The sequence below is a fragment of the Cebus imitator genome, unplaced genomic scaffold (genome assembly GCF_001604975.1).
Source record: "Cebus imitator isolate Cc_AM_T3 unplaced genomic scaffold, Cebus_imitator-1.0 Scaffold277, whole genome shotgun sequence".
NCBI classification, from domain to species: domain Eukaryota; kingdom Metazoa; phylum Chordata; class Mammalia; order Primates; family Cebidae; genus Cebus; species Cebus imitator.
The window spans coordinates 120,299-145,271 of record NW_016107592.1 but is presented as its reverse complement, the minus strand read 5'-3'; the positions used below and the strand labels follow the sequence as shown (position 1 = coordinate 145,271).

Below are 24,973 nucleotides of genomic sequence, written 5' to 3'. Positions count from 1 at the left end.
AAAAAAAAAAAAAAAAAAAATTATATATATACATAAAACATCATGGTTATTAAGAGCATGAAATTTGAAGTTAGACAAACCTAAATTCAAATCCTTGCTTTATCACAACCTGTGTAATCTCAGGCATCCAAGCCTCAGCATCCCCTATAAAAATAAGGGTACCATTTGCCACACTGAGCTGTTTTAAGAATTAAATAAGACAGTGTGTATGAGGTCCTTAGGCATAGTGTCTGTGTAATCAATAAACAATGGCTGTCACTACCACTTTTGTGATCACATTACCTAACCTATCTGGACTAGAGTTTATTCAGCTGTAACATTAGCATTCTATCACTTATCTTGTTCCCTTCATTCCTAGGGCACATTTTACTGCTTGACACAGTAAATATCTGTTGGATAAACAGCAGAACTATACTGAAAATTAAGAGATAATGTATAAAATAATGAATCTAACAGTGTCTGGTATATAAATGCTCTAAAACAAATGGAGGTATTTGTTTTACCATTAGATTGTGAGCTTCTCGGGGGCCAAAACCTTTTCTTAGTCTTGTAATCCCAGCACCTGGCAGACTGTTAGGGATGTAGGAGGTCCTCAGCAAATGTTTACTGAAAGGCACAGACCACAGTAATACAGCAGCCACCCTCACTACAAGGATATCTACAGTAGTCCAGACGATTTGGCCCTTCAAAAACAACTTCAAATTCTCCACCTATTTACCATCTATCAACAAGCACAGGTACTCATTGTGCCAAGCATGTGTACCTCCTGATTTCAAGACTGGTACTTAATGTAATGTCTTTAATAAGTAACCTGGTAATTACTGCAGGTCTCAGTGAGGTGAAGGAAGACCAAAGCTTCCCTAAGTATGAGGCTGTAAACATTGCAAATTAACATGTCTAGCACACAAAGTGATCATAACATACAACAGCATTTGTATAAATTCAGCCCTCTTAAGGGAAGTCAGAAAGACAGGGTACCAGTTACTTAATCCGAGTCAACTAAATGTGTTACCTATATGAAGATAACAGGTTATGATACTATATTTATAATTAACCTTTTTTACAGTTTATGCAATGGAGGACATTAAAAATGCCACAGAAATTATGTAAAGCAAGTTAAGGGTCTTCCATGTTACTATCCGAAGAAACTGAGACCCTCAATAATCAGAAACAAGCTTCTCTGCCAAGTTGACTAATACTTGATTACCTTAGATTTTTAGTTAAGAAGGCCAGGCACAGTGGCTCCTGCCTGTAATCCCAGCACTCTGGGAAGCTGAGGCAAGAGGATTGCTTGAGTTTAGGAACTTGAGACCAACCTGGGTAACACGGTGAGAACCCATCTTTACAAAAAAATTTTAAAATTAGCCCATCTTTACAAAAAAATTTTAAAATTAGCCAAGTGTGCTGGTGTGCACCCATGGTCCTAGCTACTCATGAGACTAAAGTGGGAAATGCTTGAGCCCAGGAAGTCAAGGCTGCAGTGAGCTGTGATTGCACTACTGCACTCCAGCCTGGGCAACAGAGCAGACCTTTTCAAAAAAAAAAAAAAGGCTTTTGCATTAAAAAGCTTAAACATGCTTTCTTACAGGATATTCTGGTATTTAACCAAACACTTTACATTTGAATAACCCAGATTAAACACATTTTTTTACTTTGAGTTTTCATCTGATTAGAAAAATACAGTCTTGCTGCAGGAAAAAATGGAAAATATAGAGAGATTAAAAACACTCTTGGTTCAGTGATCTAGGGATAACTATTATTTTATACTTGGTATATTTCTTTTGACACTTGTTACTAATGTGTTCAAAAACAGGCCATTTAGTGCTTCGGTGTTCTCTCAGGCAGTAACTCACATCCATTTCCCTATTATTAGACATTTGGGTAGTTTAGAAGAACTGTTTTCTACTGTTTTTAAAGGCAACTTTGTTGTTTATATTAAATATAAACTTACATGAATTACTCTGTCAGAGATCTACATTTACCTCCATCAGCACTGGAAAATAAGGCACTGTAGGTAAAGAAGGCCAGCCAGACACTCATCAGAGCAATCGTCCAGGAGTGTAACTAGTGAGAGGTAAGGAGTAGTCTGAATCCCAGCTCTCCTCACTGAAGTGGGAGAAGGTAGCAGAGAAACAGGGATACAGGGAGATGGATGGATGTGTGTATATATTAGGGTGTAGAGAAAGAAACAGAATGACATGCATTAATATTCTAAAACATGAGTTATAGTATTACAGATATACTAGTTTTTAGTTATTTTTAATAATGCTTAATAAACAGAGCCTCTGCATGGGCCTGAAGTTAATGATATATTGTGGGGGGTTTTTTGACATTGAAAAAAACAAAGCCCAATTTTAATTTATTTCAACAGATATTTACTGGTACCAAATCTATGCCAGGCACTGTGCTTGGTAATAAACATGAATGAGACCCTGTCCCTCAAGTTCATAATTTGAATATATTTAGCCCACATTTTATGCTGTCTACATCCACAATAAGAATTAACAATAGATAATGATTCTGGGGAACTGCAAGAGTTCCTTAACCATCAAAAATGAAGTGAGATCCACTTCCTGGTACAGCAAAGTAAGTGGTACATATTAGGAAACTTTAACAAGAATTGAAACTAAAGATTTTCTGGTCACTAGATAGGTTAAGGGAATTCAGTGAACCAAATATCCAACTTCTAAATATTTCAGCTAATCCATTTTATGTAAGTTGCTTCAGATATCTATTTTTAACTTAGAAGTATAAAGATACATCATATACTTCTATTTCTGAAGCACTATAGACTCCAAACTAGAGAAATACTGAACATTTTATTCTATGCCTGTAGGTACCATATGTCTTAGATTTGCCCAGATAATCCCTAAATCAAATACTCCTTTGTCCCTGTAAATAGTCAGAATCCTAGAAATTGAAATCAAAACTCCCAGACAACACCCTAAAAACTGCATACAATCCTTTGTCAAACCATGTATGTGTCAGTCATTCTCTCTGCTCATTCCAGCTTTTGTATTTCCATCCCAGGAATCTGCAGAGCCCACCTTAATACTTTTGCCCAAAAACTGCTCATGTGAAAGGGAAAACTTAGGGAATTAAGTTTCTAAAGGCAGTGGTATTGCTGGCCAAATTACATGAACCATTATATCCCCTCACACTAACAATACTATGTTGAAGAATTTGTTTCGGCCAGGGGTGGTGGCTCAAGCCTGTAATCCCAGCACTTTGGGAGGCTGAGGCAGGTGGATCAATCACCTGAGGTCAGGAGTTCGAGACCAGCCTGACCAACATGGTGAAACGCCATCTCTGCTAAAAATACAAAATTAGCCAGGTGTGGTGGTGTACCCCTGTAATCCCAGCTACTGAGGAGGCTGAGGCAGGAGAATCACTTGAACCTGAGAGGCAGAGGTTGCAGTGAGTTGAGATCACGCCACTGCACTCCAGCCTGGGCAACAGAGCGAGACTCCGTCTCAAAAAAAACGTTGTTCTCTATTTGACACCTATGATTTCTGGTAAATTGTTTGTGAACCCTGTGAGTTCTGCTTTAATCCTCTGACCATTCAAAAATGGCCAGTTATAGGCCAGGCACAGTGGCCCATCCCTGTAATCCCAACACTTTGAGAGGCCGAGGCAGGCAATCTCCACCTGAGGTCAAGAGTTCAAGACCAGCTTGGCCAACATGGCAAAATCCCATCTCTACTAAAAGTACAAAAGTAGCCGGGTGTGGTGGTGGGCGCCTGTAGTCCCAACTACTTGGGAGGCTGAGGCAGGAGAATCACTTGCTGAGAGGCAGAGGTTGCAGTGAGCTGAGATCGCACCATTGCACTCCAGCCTGGGTGACAAGAGTGAGACTTTAAAAAAAAAAAAAAAAAAAAAAGGGCCAGTTAACAGAAAACACATAAAATTATCTTCATTTGAGCCCTGAGGAGTAACACTGACCTCCAACTAAATGCAGAAGTAGCCATGTAGGAGTCAGTTAACATACTTTATTCTCCATGTTCTCAAGAATTCCTGGAGAGCAGGATAAAGATTAAGGTTCTCACAGATCTGACTCAAGAAGAATTCCGGGGCCAAGCTTAGTAGCTCACATCTGTAATTCCCAGCACTTTGAGAGGCCAAGGCAGGAGGATCGCTTGAGCCTAAGAGTTTGAGGCTATGATCATCCCACTGTGCTCTAGCCTGGATGACAGAGTGAGACTCTGTCTTTTAAAAGAAGTGAAGAATCAGGAAACCTGTAAGTGACATCTCAGATTAAAAGCTGAATACAAGCTAGCCAAAGAGGGAAGTGCATTTCAGGCAATTGAAAAACATGTACAGTGACATGAGGTCCCAAGACCATAACCCATTCCAACACCATAAACAGCCAAGACCATAACCCATTTCAACACCATAAACAGTCTGGTATGGCAGTAGCAAAGGGTATGTGGCCAGAGTGTAATCCAAACAACAAAGTGTGGTACCCTGAACTTAAGCCAGCGGTGGCAGGGAGGAAGAGGCAGGATTGTATCCATATGGTCAACTCTAGTGGTTGGTGTAAGAGACTGGCTCAATTTGAAGAGGTGAAGAAAGAGGAACTTGGGATAACTAAGTTTCTGGCTTTGAGTGGGTAGTCAACGGTGCCATTCACTAAAATAAGGAGAAACAGGGAAGTAGGAAATATGAGTTCAAGTTTATACATGCTGCTATTCTGAAAGAGCCATCTATATGGTAGGCAGCTGGATAGACGGAATTCTCTAACTTAGAGGCTGAGGCTGGACATAGTTTAGAAACCACAGGTGAGTAAGTGGTAAGTAAAGCCATGGGAAAGACTAAACTTACCAGGGAAGTACAAAACGAGAAAAGCTCATGAATCCAGAACCTGGGACGCACTGGAATTGCAGGAGCAAGAGTTCTAAGATGGGCAATTCTATTGTGAGACATCTGGCACATTGTAGGATGTTTAGCGCCATCCCTGGACTCTACACACCAGATGCCAGTAGGACCCACTCAGTTGTGACAATCAAGATGCAGACAAGACACTGACCTATGTCTCCTCACATTCCCAAATGTTCCCAGGGGAGCAAAATCCCCTAGTTGAGAGCCACCAAATTTAAGAGGCATCTCCAGGATGCTGACAATGGAGGGTTATTGAATGAACTTCGTTTTGAAAATGTTTTATTCAAAAATGGCATACACAGAAATGTGTAACTCCTCCCCCAATACAGGGTTAGGTGTCACTCACCAACACGCCTAAGTCCCATTAAGTGATCAAACCCAGATTGGAACCTGACCTTTAGAGTCCGACTCCAGAGCTTATGCTCAGAGGCTGAATCACTTAACTCCTAATTCCATAAGGTCTCCATTAGGTTACAAATGCTGTGAGGAGAGCGCTGCTTCAGTCTTTTTCATCATTGTAATCCTAGCATTTGGCTCTCACAATGACCAACAGGAGTTCAAGTATTTACTGAATGAGTCTCACATCACACTTAACTCTGAAAATATGCCTTATTCATAGATCTACATTGAGGTATTTGACACTGACAGCTTACAGACAGCAACTTAGGGCACCAAGGGGAAGAAAATGCTCCCATCCTGACGGGAAATCAGCAGCAGTGGTTTTGAGAATTTTGCTCCCCAGAATAGAGTCCCTGTCATCAACCATTTCACTTGCATTAGAGGAAAAGTGCCTCTCCTATTGCCTCCTTATCCAGCACATCCCATGCCACATTGAGGCCTCAAAGACATGGGGAAAGAGGAGTGGAAACAAATTAAGAATGGAACAGAGTTATTTTTATTAAATGAACAAATTATAATTTTTAATAGTATCATAAACTGGTAGTCATACGGAACAATTTGCTATTAAGTGGGCTCTTTTTCCTTTTTGAGATGGAGTTTCACTTTTGTTGCCCAGGCCAGAGTGCAGTGACACGATCTTGGCTCACCACAACCTCCACCTCCTGGGTTTTAGCGATTCTCCTGCCTCAGCCTCCCGAGTAGCTGAGATTACAGGCACCCGCCACTATGCCTGGCTAATTTTTGTATTTTTAGTAGAGACAGAGTTTCACTATGTTGTTCAGGCTGGTCTTGAACTCCTGACCTAGTGATCCACCCGCCTTGGCCTTGCAAAGTGCTGGGATTACAGGCGTAAGCCACTGTGCCCAGCCCCAAGTAGGCTTTTTAGAAAGTTTAAACCTCTAACTTCTATTCAAGAATGTTGGCCCTAGGCTGGACACAATGGCTCATGCCTGTAATCCCAGCACTTTGGGAGGCCAAGGCAGATGGATCATCTGAGGTTAGGAGTTCGAGACCAGCCTGGCCAACATGGTGAAACCCTTCTCTACTAAAAAAAATAAAAATACTAGTCAGGAGTGGTGGTGCATGTCTATAATCCCAGCTTCTTGGGAGGCTGAGGCAGGAGAATCACTTGAGGAAGGCAGAGTTTGCAGTGAGCCAAGATCGTGCCATGGTACTCCAGCCTGGGCAACAGAGCAAGACTCCCATCTCAAAAAAAAAAAAAAAAAAAAAAAAAAGTATTGACCAGGCACAGTTGCTCATGCCTATAAATCCAGCACTTTGGGAGGTCAAGATGGGTAGATCACTTGAGGTCAGGAGTTTGAGACCAGCCTGGCCAAGATGGTGAAACCCCATCTCTACTAAAAATACAAAAATTAGCTGGGCATGGTGGCACACGCCTTTAAGTCCCACCTACTCGGGAGGCTGAGGCAGGACAATCACTTGAACTTGAGAGGCAGAGGTTGCAGAATCACTTGGAACTCGGGAGGCAGAGCTGAGATTACGCCACTGCACTCCAGCCTGGGCGACAGAACAAGACTCCATCTCAAAAGAAAAAAACACAAAAAAGTTTTAGAAACTTGAATAGGTGCCATTTACTGTATATACCTACCTCAGCATATTTTCCCTCTCTAGTTGACCTTTGTACCTTTTTGATGGACTGTTATGTCCACAAATTTCTGCTTAAATATTTTGGGAGATCCCTGCAAGCTACTAATGTCAAATACTGTAAGACATTGCTAATTGATGTATGTTTTTCTGATGTACTTAACTACATCTGAGGCTCAGAGATACAGCCTCAGAATCTTTATCAATATATTTTAGGCAGCCACATCATTTCCAAGAGAAAAATATTGCATCTCTGCCAAAAGTCAATCTTACGTGTAGCCTGGAGGATACACAATTTAGGTGATACCAGCAAAACCTAAAAGGGTTAGCAGAACATCTTCCCAGGATGAACATCTAGGTCTAGGTATATGCTGTAGAGTTCTACAAAGTAGAATGATGGGAAATCTATGAACCAGCTTTAATCAGTTCCACCTACACTCTTGAACATTTATTTGTGTTGCTTGGAGCCACAAAGGGAAGCTATAAAGCAATCTGAGAGTTGAGATCAAGTTGGCACTCTTGGCAACCACAGTGGCTCAAGCCTGTAACCCCAGCACTTTGGGAAGCCAAAGCAGGCAGATCACCTGAACTCAGGAGCTCCAGACCAACCTGGCCAACACGGTGAAAACCCCATCTCTACTAAAAATACAAAAATTAGCTCTGTGTGATGGTGCACACATGTAGTCCTGGCTACTGGGGAGGCTGAAGCAGGAGAATCACCTGAATGTGGGAAGCAGAGGTTGCAGTGACAGTGAGCCAAGATCATGCCACTGCACTCCAGTTTGGGTGGCAGAGCAAGGCTCTATCTTAAAAAGAAAGTTTGCCATTCTGAGTGGAAACCACTTTAATGAGGAAAGTCATGTAAAGCTCATACCTTATGGACCTCAAATTTTCTTAACCTAGTACCATTTGTAATTCTCCCACCAACCCCAGGGAAAGCTTGATACAGAACATTTTCAACAAATTCTGACATGGACTTAAGCTGTAAATAACAGAAGAATGTTTTCTGCTGTATAGTGTTGCCTCCTTCAGTGCAGTTCAATTGTTCACAGCCTCCATTTAGCAACTAAAGGTTTTGCCATACTGATTTCTACCTAAACATTGAAGCTTTAATCAGGTAACTCATTTTTGCTTTATTTCAGCTTTGAAGATTATGAAACAGACGAACCTGCCTCACCCTCTGAATTTGGAAACAAAGGCAATAAAATATTAAGTGCAAGCCTTCCAGAGAAATGTGGAAAACTTCATTCAGTGGATGAAGAATAGCTGCCAGTGTCTGCAGTGAAAGGATGTGTATTTTAAATGTTTCTTGTGAAGAGATGTTCTCGTTGGCATACTGCTTTTTAAAGACTTTGATTTCTCCAAGTGTGTATCTGTACTAGGAACTTTGTTTTTAAGCAATAGGTCTGGATACACATTTAACTTAGGAGACTCCTCCAATTTGCCTCAAACCTCTTACAGAGCGTTTCCTCAGAAGTGGTACCATCGCCTTCCAAAGTCAGCACTCTACACCCTTGAATGTACCAAGGATCTCCTGGGGACAGTGCCAAGCACAGTTTGCTGCACAGAAGCTGACTGAGGTTGCCTCTGTGTTGGCTTGCATCCCTGAGTCCCCTCCAGGCTCCTATGGAGCCTAGAAGAAACCTTCACTTGCAGAAAACTTGAGTAAAAAAATTCTGGAACTTGAAATAGTAGTAAGGGCCTCCAGAATTGACTTAGCCCTAGTAATAAAAGCACTGCCAAAGCATCTCAGAGACTTTTAATTACATGTGTACTGGAGTTCAAAGATCTTGAACTTACCTGGCTTAATGTAATTTCACGGTTACTGCCAAACCACTAGTCACTTTACATCCTCAGGTATCGTAACCACTGGGCCTTCCAACATTGCTGGCAAGCTCTGGTAACCTCCCTGTCCTGACTGTGGATCTTACATAAAATGTCAAGAAAAAACAACTTCTTAAATGAAGACAAGTACAGAATTTGACTCATATTTCTTGGAAAAAGCCCTTTTAACTGTCTTATTTTCAATGAATTATTGAATGATGTATTTCATCTCCAAATTATGTGATAGTTTTCACTCGGAAGGCCTGCTTGAATACATAAAGGAATAATTATATATTAAAATTCTTACTAGAATTTTCTCCCAGAATTAAACTAGCTAATCGTAAAGGCCTATCTTAAACGTTATTCCTTAGTTCATGTTGAAAAAACTACTACTACAGATATTTCATCCACTTCCTTACCAAGGAAATGGAAAATAGTGATACACCCATAAAAGCAAGCTATTATTTACTGTAGTTGTAGATGTATTCACTACAGAATCCTACATTTTTCAGCAGGCCACAGTCCAGCCAAATCCTATAATATCCTTGAAGAGAAGCTGTTAAAAAGGATACTTCTGATATAAGTAAAACCTCCAAGCAACTTAATATCCATCTGTCAGTCATCACCTTTTCCCCTCAATTTTTAACTAGTTCTGAAAGTGTCAAAAATTGGTTCCCTCCTTGCTAGCATAAAGGCCAAGCAGTGAAATGAACCTTGGGTTAGGGTTATGGTAGGCAAAAAGCAAGAGAATTTAGGAAATACACTATGAACTAGTACAGTAAGAGTTAATCCTAGGAATCCTGCCTACCAATTTCCTGCCAGTTTCTTGTCACTTTAACTTCATGATTAGAACTGATCTTCTATTTAACTGTTACAGAAAGCAGTAACTATTCCAACTATTTAATAGTTCACACAAAAAAATTAAAAGCTTAAAAATGACAATTTTTAGGAAATACAATATTCAATAATCTAAACACATTGATAAATTATTAGGATTATTTATGTGATAAATGAAATTTCCTCCCAATCCCATCTAGCCTTTACCAGGGAAGAAAAGCGATTATTTCAGAAAAAAAAACCAAAAAAAAAAAAAAAAAAAAAAAAAAAAAAAAAAAAAAACTTTTCTTAGAAGCCAGATATGGTTTAAATGTTTTATTATCCATAATGATCTAAACCACTAATCAGATTCACCAAAAAGTAAAAATAAAATTCAGTTTTACAATATACATTTTTTTTTTTTAACTATTTGGCTTTACCTTTTTACCTTGGTTCTCCTTACTGAAGTCCTCTTGCTTTCAATTTGATCAACATCTGGTTTTTGAAGTCTCTAATTATTGGCTGGGCATGGTGGCTCATGCCTGTGATCCCAGCACTTTGGGAGGCCAATGGAAAAGGATCACTTGAGCCGAGGCATAAAGACCAGCCTGGGCAACATAGTGAAACTCCGTCTCTACAGGAAAAAAAAAAAAAAAAAAACTTTGCTGGGCATGGTGGTGCACACCTGTAGTCCCAGCAACTTGGGAGGCTGAGGCAGGAGAATCACTTGAGCCCAGGGCTCCGAGGCTGCAGTGAGCTATGATTATGCCACTGTACTCCAGCCTAGGCAACAGAGCAAGACCCTACATATTTAAAAGTCTCTAATTATTATAAAAGTACAGTCATCAATACCATTCAAGATGGATATTGTTAATAGTTTACCCACATTATCACATTTTCAGGAATTATAAGAATGTTTTATTGTACTCCTTTCTTGGAGCTGAATGCAAGGAATGTAGAATGTATTTGACTTTCTGGTAAAGATCATGGTAAATATAATCATTACTGCCAAACTGGAATTTTCAAGTTACAATATCCCAGGCCCCTTAATAAAAGCTGAGGGTTATCATGACCTTAATGCTAATTCAATGAGAAATGAGTTTAATAGCTTAACATTACCAAAGTAATCAAACTAATAATAAAGTTCCATATATCTTCCCTGCATCTTACCTATGTCACTGTGTACCATTCAAAGTGTTTATAAAACTCTAGATTGATCAAATGAGATTTGCTCAGCTTTTTGATGTGTTTGGAGACGGCTGCATGACTTTTGTTTTTTTTCCCTTTTAGCAAAACTAAATAAAGTTGTCAAATATGAATCATGTTCCTTAAGGTAATTACTACACACTTGTGCATTTAATCTCATTTGTACCTCATTTTTATGTCTGCAAGAGTAACACTGTAAACAAGCTTGAATGTCAGAGAATAACTCCGAGTCCCTGTGAAAACTATTAAGGAAAGGTCTTTGTAGTAATACTGAGGAATGATTTCTTCCGGGGATAGGGAAGAAGACCAGGGTTTGGGAATGAGGCGGAGTTCACAGCAGTCAAGATAGACCTTAGCCTCACCTATAATGCATTATTTTAAAAGAATGTGTAACTGAGTGTTTTGGGGTACCTAAATTTTGTTTAAGAGACAAGGTCTCACTATGTTGCCCAGGCTGGACTCAAAATTCTGGGCGTTAAGTGACCCTCCTGCCTCAGCCTCCTATGTACCTGGGATTACAGACACATGCAGTTGTGCCCAGCTTTTAATTTAAAAAAAAGTGCAAAATACCATCCAAGTATTAGATTCAGTTCACATATTACACTTTGAACTTAGTATTTTCTAAAGCATTTATATTTGTTATCTATGATATGGTTGGGAACAATTTAATTTTCATCTGATTGCCATAAACTTTTACTCTTCTTCAACAAGGTCGGAATTGTTTTAACTAAGCATTCAATGAAATAAATGGAATTATTTATCCCTAGGACCATACTACACCTCCTCATAGAAATGCACACTTAATAAGGCTAACCAAAAAGATAAAATTGTCAGCTCTAAAACTATTAGCTAAGGTAAAAGATCGTTTCATCATTTATATTAATAACAAGGACTCAACAATTCAGGATGTGTCATATTAAATGCTGCTGTTCTTTGGCGATTTCAAATCCTGATGAAGTAAATCAGTTACTTCAGTAATAATCTCTCAATCATCCCTCGTTAGCCATTTGTCAGCATTCCTAAATAACTTGTAATATAAAGAAAAATAATATAAAAATCAAGGCACTGTAATTACTCTTCCCCAGATGTATATAATACAGACCATTCAGAGCATGCTATCCCAAACTCCTCAGTATTCTACAACATAGAATTAGAAAACTATCATTTATTGATAGATTTAAGGTGTAATACAGGTTTCCAAAAATGTGGCAGTGAGAATACCAGCATAAAAAAGAGAAACTTGTGCTAAAAACAACCTGAATTCATCATTGGCAATATTACATAACAATCAAAGCCCTCACATACTAATGATTTCCACTTCGTCTATATTGCCAACCTCCCATGCATCAAAAAAAAAAAAAGAAAGAAAGAAAGAAAGAAACCACAAGATTATCAAACTTGGGAAGCAATAAAGTACTCTGAGTTTTAAGATCATAATATTAGGAAAGTTTGGTCGATTTGCAAAATATATCCTCATCATCCATGTGTACAATCTCATTTCTAATCATTTTTGCAGTAATCATTAGTGAATAAAGAACAAATTTACAACTTTATATAGCAGGGCATCTGGGTTCAACACAAAACTGTTACAAACTTTAGGTAAATACATGTTTCATAAGACACTGCTAACATTTAAAGAAATTAAATAAAATTCCACATCTTGGAAAGCAAATAAAGACAAGACAACTAAGAAGCATTTTCCACCATTTACTCTTGTTATCAAAAATAGTTCAACTCTTCTTGCAAAACAAAAACAAAATAGTACATACTGGACACATACATCACATTTTTCTTCCTATGGCTTTTGCCCACCCCCACCCCACCAAAAGAGACCAAAAACAAAAAAAAAAACAAAAAAAAAAAAACCCAACGACAACAACAAAAACAACTCTACCTGACCACATTCACAGAAAATGACACCAGGATACACTACAAAACAGAAGGAGGTGTCATCTGCTCTGTGTCCAAAGGTTTCTTCTCCATGTCTTGTACTAGGCGAGTAACCATCATTGAACATGCTGTGTGCCAAATCAAAACATAACTTCAACATATGTCAGATCTTACTAGAGATGGTGAACGTAGTAGAAATTGGAAATGTTCCAGCAGTATTTTTCTTTAAATAAGCATTGTCAAAGCTGCAGCTCTTCTTTTAAATCATAGGTTATTTCATTATACCTAGTCAGTCCTTGTTTTATTTGGGCTGTGCTCTTTCAAGCAACTGACTAGATTTCCCTTCAACAGAATGTTTGTGACTCACTTGTCTTCCCCATAAAAATTAACGGGAAGAAGTGCATTTAAAACTGAAACATACTTTGTGCTTTACATGCAAAAGAGCATTCTAAAGAAAATCCTCCTAGCTTCAACCTACCTAAATACACAGGCTTCATAAAAAGGCATGTTTATTAGGCCTCTATAAAGAAGCCTTCATAATGAACAGCATCCAAAAAAAGAAAAACATATTCAAAATAAAGACTGTGGCAAATAAACTATTAGCAAAAACAAATATCAAAGTGGCGGCCAGTGGCAATAAGTACAATACATAAATCTGGGTAAGTCTGGGGGCATTATTCTGAAATTATTTTAAGTAAATCCCAATTACTAAATAAAAACTTTTTATAATTTTTAAAAAACTCTGTCATATACTATATAGTCTAAATTCAATTACCTTCAGAATAAAATTACTCTCCTTCACTTCATTTATCCAATTAGAACACTGCTCAAAGTGAAGGAGGGATTTAGAATTTTTTTCCCCTAGAAATGAATGAGAAACAGTTAAACATTTGTAGTCTGACAGAATTTCAGTTTACCTTTTTAAAAGATTTCTTAAACATTCTAATGAGGGGGGAATTTTTTTTCATAATACTGCTGATTTAAGAACTGCTACATACACCAGTAGCCAATTTTCATGATCAGAAATGGTATAATGTCAGCACAAAGGTTGAACTGGACACATCAGCTTTCCAACAGGAGAAACATCAATGCCATGTGAAGGCAGCACTGAATTTCCTGAACTAATGGCTACTTTTCCACAAAAAAATTAGCACAATCTTTATGGACTGACTAGATACCACTTCCTTACATTTAATCATAAACTTTGATTATGCACAAAGCATGACCATAAACAATGAGGTTAATGTTATTTTCCTTGCCAAAGTTCATTTTGTATAAATCAGTTGCATCAGCTTTGTTCTCAAACTATAAGGTTCTGTAAGAACTAAGGACATATAGTTGTAAGGTTACTCCTCCATTATCTGCAAACTATTTCCCCGACACTAACACATATAACTTAGCAATGAAAACACTTGATACAAGTGATCTATATGCAGGAGCTCCGGCAAGTTAAACCAACAGAACCATAGCTGCCGTAAAACTGTAGCTATTTCCCTACCAGGAGTAGGTTCAAAAGACCCACTGCTTTAACAGTCGAATCTCATGTCTATAGCTTCATCCAAACTTTTATCATCATGTGTACTGGCAGCTAAAAACGTCGTTACTGGGGACCCTGTGACATTTATTACACTGGTGCTGGTACTAGCGTTACGCACAGCAATGCTAGTCACATTAATGCCCAAAGTGAGCCTGGTCTGCTCCAAGGCCTTTTCTGGCACAGCAAATGCCTCCAGCTTCTTCTCCCCATTGGCCATATAGGAGTTTTGGCAGCCACGACATATACAATCTAAGCAGGCTTTGCGGTTAGAGTAGCAAGGGCAGCGTTGGCCTCGGCATGTAAGAACACTTGGATTTTGAGTAGCACGCCCACATTTACACCCTTTCTTTTCCTGGGGTTTTTTGTACACAGTCTTGGTAGGACTTCCTGGCATAAAATGATGACTAGGAATCTTTTCCTTTACTGCTTTGTCTTTTTTAAGAATACCTGGCTTGGTTTTAGAGTGAGATTTCTTGGATCCATGTTCATGACTCTTTTTCATGCTTTTAGTAGATAAAAGTACAGTTTTGCTGATTTTAGGCGTTGTGCCTCCATTGGGAACAGTTGCTATAGGTTGAAGAGAAATTTTGCTCTCCCGTTTCACTGTCACAGGAGCAGATGCCCCCAGTGTTGGGCCTCGTATAATGGTAGAAATTGGAAGTGGCTGAACTTTCTCACTGTCGCTCTCTGATCTGGATCGTTTTCTATTCAGTTTTGCTACCTTCGGAGTTGCTGCTGTACATGATAACCCATGAAGTGCAGGACTGGTGGACATAAAAACATTATGGCTAAGAGACTGGGAAGAAAGCTGCAGAAAAGGTCCATTGGATACAGTGGCTTCCAAGTTTGGCTGCAAATTAGGGCAACAAACCTCTGTATTTGAAACAGTTTCTAAGCTGCGGAGTACTTCCTCAACACTCAGTAACAGAGAGTCTCCAGGTTTTATATCTTCACTGAAACTGCAGATATCAATGCCTGTAGAACATAAGTCAGTGGCTACCGTGTCACAAACAGGTGGCAGGCTGTCAGATAGATCCTCAGTTTTAATGTCAACAGTGTTACATACATCAATCGTATTTGAATGTTCAGGTGAAGGAATATTTATACCAAATCTATCTATTGAAAGCCCATTATAAGTAGGCAAACCATTGATAACAGAACTGCCAATAGCAATGCTGAGGGTGCTTTCAGACATTGGAGATAAACTAGCTTGAGGATCGGTTGTGGGTTCTGAGGTTGAAGGTAAAGGGGAATGTGTCAAACACAAAGTAAAGGATGAATCTGAGGGTTTTTCTGTCTCCTCACAAAACAATGATCCATCATTAAGCAAAGCCAAAATATCAGAAGAACAGTCAACTGCTTCTATTATATCCCGTGCCAGTGTAGTCTGTGTTATATATTCGCATAGTTTTTTGTAGCAGTTCACTAGGATGCTTAACTGCTTGTTTTCCTCAAACTGCTCATAGTCTTTGCACCAGCTACACGAAGGTTTCATCATCATTTTCTTGCCTTTACAAGTTTTGCAGACATAGTGTTGGCAGGTGGAGTTGGTGGGTGCAATAGGATCTTGTAGCAAATGTCCTAAGGGGGAGAAGGAGGAAAGCAAAGATTTTAGTAAAATAAATTTACCGTTTCATAAGCTGAAGTTTAGATGATGTAAATAATCTGTCAAAATTAAGACGAACTAAACTCACTAGACCAGATAACAAAAAATATTATCTTAGAAGAAATGGAAGAATCCTCAATTAGCTCACTTCATTTCATGCCATATTCCCCATTCCTTTATCTCAAACTAAAATGATCCTTGATTCTGTGTGTCTCTCTCTCCAAGCAGTATGTTCTGGTCCACCTTCTTATCCTCTTCCTCCAAAGGCTATAAAAAATAAAGTTGAAGAGGTGAAGATCAGACACCAAAAGCACAAACCAGGGTTAAAATCCTTTGGATAGCCAGGTGTGGTGGCGTGTGGCTGTAATCCTAGCTACTCAGAAGGCTGAGGTGCAAGAATGGCTTGAGCTCTGGAGTTCGAGTCTACAGTGAACTATAATCCTGTCACTGCACTCCAGCCCAGGTGACATGGCAAGACTCAGTCTCCAAAACAAACAAAAAAATCTTTTGGACCTTAACGTAACACAACATGGTAATGCTACAACATACTGAACCTGACAGCCGAAGGAGTCAAGCTTGTGCCATTGCACTCCAAGCCTGGGCAACAGAGCGAAACTCCGTCTCAAAAAATAAATAAATTTTAAAAAAGAAAGCGGCATTCATCTCAGGGAAACCTGGCCTCAGGGAAACCTGGCCTTCAGAGATGACAGCATTCAGCCCCAGGAGGAGCCCGGAATTCGTCCTCAGTCTTCCCAGCTTGCACTGCCCATGGGGATACAGGACAGTAAGGAGCGAAACAGAACCTGCTGCCTGAATGGGGGAACCTGCATGCTGGGGTCCTTTTGTGCCTGCCCCTCCTCCTTCTACAGACAGAACTGTGAGCACGATGTGAGCAAAGAGAACTGTGGGTCTGTGCCCCATGGCACCAGGCTGCCAAATAAGTGTTCCATGTCTAAATGCTGGCATGACCAACTCCGCTGCTTTCCTCAGGCATTTCTACCTGGCTGTGATGGCCCTGTGACAGATGAGCACCTTATGGCTACCAAGACTCCAGAACTACCACTGTCTGCATGTACCACTTTTATGCTTTAAAATAATGAATACTTTTCCATAATGATCTATAACACTTCCTTACTGTACCAACTACTTCTTATCTCTTTGCTCTGCCCTCCCCCCAAAAAACTACTTTTTTTTCCAAAGTCAGCCATACCTCCATTGTGCCCAAGTCCAGTACTTCTTTATACATGTAATTCTACCAAGGTCTTCTTAATATGTTAAACAACTGAATTACATCTTCAGATTATTAAAGATTAATCCTAATGTGGAACTTAGGATATAGTTTTGAGTAGAGTTGATCAAAATCAATTAGTCTCTTTAAAAGGAAAAAAAGCCTCTTTAAGGAGAGGAACCAGAGTGCTAGTAAAGGAAGTCTGTCTGCATGTGGAAGGGAATGGGAAGCAAATGGGAGAGAAAGGCTGAAAAACCTAAAATGGGTTACTTGACTGGGTGATTATGTGGGTGTAGAGAAGCAAGTTAAAAGGCTAAATGAAGGGCAAGTTTCCATCATCTATAAAAAGCTATGTAAGCCAAGGACTTCCCCTTTCTTTCTAAAGGCAATGTAAAATGAATGACGTCTCCTTAGAAAAAAAAAATTATGCTCAATGTCCCCAACAAAATTGCTTAATAAATTAGTTTTCTCCAAGCTAAGCAATTCTTTTAACTGCTGAAGAGAAAATGTTTACAATATATTTAGTCATAAACTGAATGATAAAACTACATATTGTAAAGCCCATTTTAAAAATACACTGTATATATGTGCATCTACAGTAAAAATGTGTGTGTGCACACACGCACGCATGTGTATTTATATAAAGCAAGGTCTCAAGTCAATAACCAAACCTTACTTTCACCTTAATAGGAATCCCAAATGAAGCAGGTTAAAGCAAATAATAAAGATGACAGGAGGCTGGCCGCAGTGGCTCACATCAGTAATCCCAATACCTCCGGAGGCTGAGGTGGGTGGATCACCTAAGGTCAGGAGTTTGAGACCAGCTTGGCCAACATGGCAAAACTCCCTCTCTACCAAAAATAAAATATTTATCCAAGCATGGTGCACACCTGTAATTTCAGCTACTCAGCAGCTGAGGCAGAAAAACTGCCTAAACCTGGGAGGAGGAGGTTGCAGTAAGCCAGGATCATGCCACTTCACTCCCACCTGGGCAACAGAGCCAGACTCTCTCAAAAAAATAAAATTAGGCCAGGCGATGGCTCCCACCTATAATCCCAGCACTTTGGGAGGCCGAGGCAGGTGGATCAGGAGTTCAAGACCAGCCTGGCCAAGATGGTAAAACCCCATCTCTACTAAAAATACAAAAGGGAGCCAGGCATGGTGGCGGGTGCCTGTAATCCCAGCTACTTGGGAGGCTGAGGCAGAAAACTGCTTGCACCTGGGAGGCAGAGGTTGCAGTGAGCCAAGATCATGTCACTGTACTCTCCAGCCTGGACAGAGCAGGATTCTGTCTCAAAAAAATAAGTAAATAAATAAATAAATAAATAAAAATAAATAAATACAGATTAGAGCAGAAACCAATAAAAGAGAAAGCAGAAAAACCTGAGAAAAGTAAATAACACCAAAAGTTGGCTGCTTTAAAAGATCAAAGAGTTTGGCAAATCTTAATTGCTAAGTAAAAAAGAAAACACAGATTACGAAAATCAGGAACGAAAAAAGTCAGAGTATCACTGGTGCCCTACAAGATGTGAAGAATTAAGAAAATCCTATAAAAAGTTTATGCCAACAATTTTAGACTACTTAGATGAAATGGACAAATTTCTTTAAAGACACAAATGACCAAAATTGAAGAAAAGGTTTTAAAATTGAAGAGACCTGTAGTAAAAGTTTTAAATAGCTACTGAAGATTTTCCTCAAAAGAAGACTCCAGGGCTAAATGCCTTCACTGGTAAATTCTAACAAATAATTAAAAAGAAATAACATCCTAACACAGAGGAGGAGAAAACACTTCCCAACTCATATTTAAAGGTCAAACTACTCTGAAAATAAGGCCACCAGACAAAAGAAAATACAAACCAAAATATCCCATAAACATAACAAAATCCATAACAAAACATTCAAGAGGATCTCACCACATACAATACCTATTCTCTCTCACACACACACATTAACAAACTAGAAATACAACTTTAACTTGATGGTGGTGGGCATCAATAAAAAATCTAAAGCCAATTTTTCTTAAAGATAAAACACAATGCTTTCCATCCAAAGATCAGGAACAAGGAAAGAATGACTGCTTTTGCTACTTCTTTTCAAAATAGTACCTGTTCTAGCTGGTGCAGTAAGGTTCAAAAGAAAAAAAATTAAAGGCATCAAGACTAAAACGAAACAGGTAAAACTGTTTTAGTAATGGATTACACAATTCTGCTTACAGAAAAATCTCAAGAAACGCACACACAAGAACTACTAGAACCAATAAACAAATTTAGCAAGGTCCTAGCAGAAACAATATATACAAAAGTCCACTGTATTTTCCTTTTTATATGCTAGGAATGAACAAATTAATTTTTTAAAATTCCATTCACAATAGCATCAAGAATATACTTAAAATACTTAGAAAAACTTTAACAAAGACTTCTACACTCAGTACTGCAAAACACAACTGAGAGAAATTAAAGAGTATCTAAATAGACATTTCATATTCACAGATTAGAAGACTATCAATATTGTAAGGATGGCAATTTTCCCTAAAATTGATCTATCTGTAAATTCAATGCAATCTTTAATCCCAGGGAGCTTTTTTTCTTGAAGAAATTGGCAGGCTGCTTCTAAAATTCATATAGAATCACAGAGGACAGGCAAAACAACTTTGAAAAACAATAAGGTTACAGGACTTACACTACCAAATTCCGAATTTTACTATAAAGCCATAGTAATCAAGACAGCATGGTAATGGCAAAAGTACAGACACATAGATCAATGGAACAGAATTCAGAATCCAGAAACAAATTATTACATTTATGGTCAACCGATTTGTTGGGTACCCAGATGATCCAATGGGGGAAAGGAGAGTATTTTCAACATATGATATGAAATAATTTGATACCCAAACACCAAAAGGAAAAAAAAACTTACACCCGTACCTCACAACATACACAAAAATTAAAATGATGACAAACCTTAATGTTAAGAGCTAAAATACAGAAATCTAGAAAAAAAATCACAGGAGGAAATCTCTGTGACTCTGTATTGGCCAAAGTGTTCTTAGATGTGACATCAAATGCACAATCCACAAAAAAGAAAAAAAAAGTAAAATGGATTTTCTCAAAATTAAAAACTTACTGTGCTTCAAAAGACACCATTAATGAAAAAAAATAAGCCAGGTGTGGTGGCTCACACCTGTAATCTCAGCACTTTGGGAGGCTGAGGTAGGCAGATCATGAGGTCAGAAGTTTGAAACCAACCTGGCCAATGGGGCAAAACCTCATCTCTACTAAAAATATAAAATAAAATTAGCCAGACATGGTGGTGCACATCTGTAGTCCCAGCTACTTGGGAGGCTGGGGCAGGAGAATCGCTTCAACCCAGGAGACAGTGGTTGCAGCGAGCCAAGACCATGCCATTGCACTCCAGCCTGGGCGACAGAGCAAGGTTCTGTCTCAAAAAACAAAAACAACAAAACAAAACAAAAAAAGAAATCAGTAAGATGACAATATAATTTTAAAAGCAAAAATCTGAATAAACATTTCACCAAAGAAAATACATGAATGACTAATAAGCACATAAAAATATGATCAATATTATTAGTTATTAGGTAAAGTAAAACCATGGCACACTACTACCCATCCATTAGAATGGCTAAATTCAAAACCATAATGCCAACAGTTGGCAAAGATGGAACCCTTGTATATTGCTGGTAAAATGGTACAATCACACTAAGAAATACTTTGGTTGTTTCTTTAAAAGTTAAAATATAAATTTACCGCAGAACCCAGCAAAATTATATTTCTAGGAAGCTGCCTAAAGAGAAGTCAAAACACATCCACACAGAAAATGGCGGCATGATGGCCAAAAATTACACACAATCCAAATGTCCATTAATTGGTGAGTGAATAAACAAAATGTATATTCATGCAATGGAGTTCAGCAATTAAAAGGAATAAAGTATTGGTACATGCAACAACATGGATAAGCTTCCAAAACATTTGCTAAGTGAAAGAAGCAGATACAAAAGAGTACATTATTATATAATGCCCAGAAATGACAGAAAAGCAGAAAAACTGGTTACCTAGGGCTGAAGAGTGGAGCAGGAATTAACTGTAAATGGGCACAACGTATGAAAGTGTTCTAAAATCATATTGTGGTGGTGGTTACACAACTCTAAAATTTAAAAAACACTTTAAGACAAGGCACCAATAGCTACAGAATCCAACCTACCCAATGCCAATGCAAGGATCCCTTAAAGAGTGCCCTTAACTTCATCTAAGGAAGGACACAGGGGATATGAAGGGGGGAAAAAAAATACTACAAACCACAGTGCAAGTTAAAGAAAAAAAATAAAAAATAAAAATACATATATTAAAATACATATTATACACATACATATATTGTATGTATATATATGGTTTAAAAGAATAAACCATAAGGGGAAAAAAAAATCCCAGCAGTTTGAGAAGCCAATGTGGGTGGATCACTTGAGCTCAGGAATTTGAGACCAGCCCAGGCAATATGGCAAAACCCCATTTCTACAAAAAAATACAAAAATTAGCCATGTTCGATGGCATGAACCTGCAGTCCCAGCTACTCAGGAAGCTAAGATAAGAAGATGGCTTGATCCTGGGCCAGAGGTTACAATAAGCCGAGATCACGCCACTGTGCTCCAGCCTGCGCAACAGAATCTGCCCCTCTCTCAAATACAAAATAAAAGGGCTACCAATTGGGAGTGAGAGATAGAACAAAGTGAAATAGGAAAAGATTACTCTAAGTTTAAGCTTATATATTTTACTTCCAAACCATGTAAATATTTTATATAATAGTATAACAAAACCAAAATGTTACAGGAAAACTCTAAAAACCAAAACAAAATAAGTAACCATAATTTTATATCAAATTGGTGGTATAACAATCCAAAGAGTATTTCAAATGACTATAACACAGAAAATTGGCTCAATCCTTGGGATCATCATTTTTGTTTTCAGTAATAACATTGTTGGTGGCAGTGTTGACAGTAATTATAAAAGTATTGGTGTGGCCGGGCGCGGTGGCTCAAGCCTGTAATCCCAGCACTTTGGGAGGCCGAGGCGGGTGGATCACGAGGTCAAGAGATCGAGACCATCCTGGTCAACATGGTGAAACCCCGTCTCTACTAAAAATACAAAACATTAGCTGGGCATGGTGGTGCGTGCCTGTAATCCCAGCTACTCAGGAGGCTGAGGCAGGAGAATTGCCTGAACCCAGGAGGCGGAGATTGCGGTGAGCCGAGATCGTGCCATTGCACTCCAGCCTGGGTAACATGAGTGAAACTCCGTCTCAAAAAAAAAAAAAAAAAAAAAAAAAGTATTGGTGTGTACTGTAGGATTAAAAAGTCAATGTTAATGCCTTGAGAACTTGGATTTGTTTTCAGTAGGAAGGAGGAAGAAAGTTGTGAGAGAGAAAAGGTTATATTTAAAAATCCTGTAGACGTAAAGTAAATAAATTTCAACTGGACTTACCACTATGAACTCATGTTTTAATTGAGAGAGAGAGAGAGAGAGAGAGAGAGAGAGACTGTGTGTGTCTATGTGCGAGAGAGTGTGAGAGAGCGAGAGAGAGAGAGAGAGAGTGTGTGTGTGTGTGTATTTATTTCCCAGCACTATCCATTGAAAAGGCCTGGAAACAAGGACCAACCCCAACAGCAATGAGTACAGGCGACAGGACTGAAGAACAATTTCCTTTACAAAGGAATCGGGGCTTCTTGGACAAAATGGCTAATTTCAAGTTTGTGCCATAAATTGCACAACAGGAGTTCTGATCGCCTTGTTATGCCAGAAAGCATAGAAACTATCAAAGATCAAGACTCAGGGGCAAACCTGAAGAGGTTCCCACTGATCAAAGACAAGAAAATCTAAACATGCAGGATACAGTTAGGCTTTGTGTCCCCACCCAAATCTCATCTTGAATTGTAATCCCTATAATCCCCATGTGTCAAGGGACAGACCAGGTAGAGATAACGGAATCATGGGAGCAGCTTCCCCTGCTGTTTTTGTGATGATGAGTTCTCACAAGATCAGATGTTTTTGTTTGTTTGTTTGAGAGGGAGTCTGCTCTGTTGCCAGGCTGGAGTGCAGCAGCTCAGAGATCTGATGCTTTCATCAGAGGCTCTTCCTCGCTTCACTCTCTCCTTCCTGCCACCATACGAAGATGATGTCCTGCCTTCCCCCTTCCTGAAGGATATAGCAAAGTTCTTCCTCAGATGAAACATTCCATCTCCTTGCTCTAGCATTAAGTAGCCTGACTCCATTTGCTTCTTAGCAGACATGCCCAGGCAGGCCTGGGCATGTGTTAATTTATAACGCAAATCTTTATTTAGGTAGATCAAGTCTTTTCTAAGTAAACTTCCTCTTTTGTTATTTTCTGCCCCTTACCTATTTAAGCAAGTTTTAAAGTATTAGCCAATCAGGTTTAGTTTAGACTGTAAAGTCCAGCTCCAGCCAACAGATATAAGACACAGCAATAAAAACCCAACTACATAAAAGATAAATCAATATTTTCACCTTTCTCTTGTTCATTGCACTCTTGCGGCAAGATTGCTAGCGAGTAGCACCCTTTCGGCAGAAAGTAAAATTGCCTTGTTAAGAAAACTTATAGTCTAACTGCTAATTCTTCTTAGCAACACCAGACAATAAGCATTCACTTCAAACAAAGTTGGTGGCCCGCACCTTTCACCTTTCCCTTGTTCACTGCACTCTTGTGGCAAGACTGCTGGTAACTAAGTGCCCTTGCTGCAGAAAGTAAAATCACCTTGCTAAGAAAACTTACAGTGTTAAGTGCTAATTCTTCTTAACACCACCAGAGAATAAATATTTACTTCCAACACTTTCCTTTTTGCCAAGATTGTGTAAGTTTCCTGAGGCCTTCCCAGCCATGCTGTATGGTGAGTCAATTAAACTTCTTTCCTTTGTAAATTACCCAGCCTCAGGCAATTCTTTGTTAACAGTATGAAAACAGACTAATACAATGCATAAATGCAATGAAATGAGACATATCTAAAATGTTCAAATTTGAGTTCATTTTTTAAAAAACAAAATCAGTTTCAGGATACTAGTGAAGCTCATGAGTCTGAAAACTGTAAATAAGATCAAGAATCAAGTATTTGTCCTAATTAAACTTCATGAAATATACCACCAAATAACCTGAAAATCATGGAGAAGTTTCTCTTCACAGGAATAATCCAGCTAATATCTTAATCAAAACCTCCCTTAATCATGAAGCACCTCAAAGGATTCATACTTTACAGGTCTTTATTCTTCTATGAGGTCTTAGGAGAGTAACCATGTCAACTGTTGAGAACTGAAAATAAGTTAGAAAACACAAAATCTCAGCTACACAGATTGCCCACCATTCCCCTTCACAAATATCTGAAACTTAAAGATGCCCATAGGAAAATCTTCTTCATGCACTCAGCTAACCACCCTAACTTTTAAAAGCTTCCCCGAAGGTTCTCTATACACCTCACAATGAAGGCAGCTCCACCGTCAGGAAAAAGGGTCATTCAGGAACTTCTTAGCTGGGATCATGGTTAAACCAAATATCTAACTATATGACTCTAATGAATCCCCCACCTCCAACTTAAGAAATACCAGATAACATACTTAAATTTGTAAAAAATGCATCTTATCCTAGAAAATAAAATGGATGGGCAATACGCACCAAGGGGAAATATGTTAGTCACTGGTAGATTCTCCTATAAAAACTGTGGAGTGTTTAAGGAAAGGTTTGATTTAGCTTAAATCGTGTTCCATATAGTTACACAAATACAAAAATACTCACTCAAAATACACACCTTCAGACTTTTTAAAAAATGTAAAGATCATGACCAAAAAAAATTTCTCACTGTACTGCCTTGAAACCTTATCTGCAACATTTCACAATTATCTTCCTTTCCATAATTTAAGGGGACATGTAATTAAATGATACTTATGTGTGCCCTGTCTAAACAAATAAT

The 24,973-nt window shown here is 38.7% G+C and overlaps 3 protein-coding genes across 7 annotated transcripts in view; 2 read left to right on the top strand and 1 right to left on the bottom strand.

Moving 5' to 3' along the window:
* The window catches only part of PPP2R3A (protein phosphatase 2 regulatory subunit B''alpha), a 180,597-nt gene extending 169,756 nt beyond the window's left edge, over positions 1–10,841 (top strand). For all 4 annotated transcript variants that reach the window (XM_017501023.2, XM_017501022.2, XM_017501019.2 and 1 more), the window contains one exon: positions 8,025–10,841. In XM_017501023.2, coding sequence (XP_017356512.1) covers positions 8,025–8,148 — 124 coding nt within the window. In that variant the 3' untranslated portion in view covers positions 8,149–10,841. The remainder of the gene's footprint in view (positions 1–8,024) is intronic.
* A 1,578-nt stretch (positions 10,842–12,419) lies between these two features.
* The window catches only part of MSL2 (MSL complex subunit 2), a 44,052-nt gene continuing 31,498 nt past the window's right edge, over positions 12,420–24,973 (bottom strand). For both annotated transcript variants that reach the window (XM_037728674.1, XM_017501025.2), the window contains exon 2: positions 12,420–15,736. In XM_037728674.1, the coding sequence (XP_037584602.1) occupies positions 14,145–15,656 (1,512 nt within the window). In that variant the 5' untranslated portion in view covers positions 15,657–15,736 and the 3' untranslated portion in view covers positions 12,420–14,144. The remainder of the gene's footprint in view (positions 15,737–24,973) is intronic.
* Positions 16,401–17,811, top strand: LOC108284393 (putative teratocarcinoma-derived growth factor 3; the record flags this gene model as incomplete). The annotated part of the gene is made up of 1 exon (XM_037728675.1): positions 16,401–17,811. A coding segment is annotated over one exon (453 nt), but the record flags the coding sequence as incomplete, so codon positions are not given.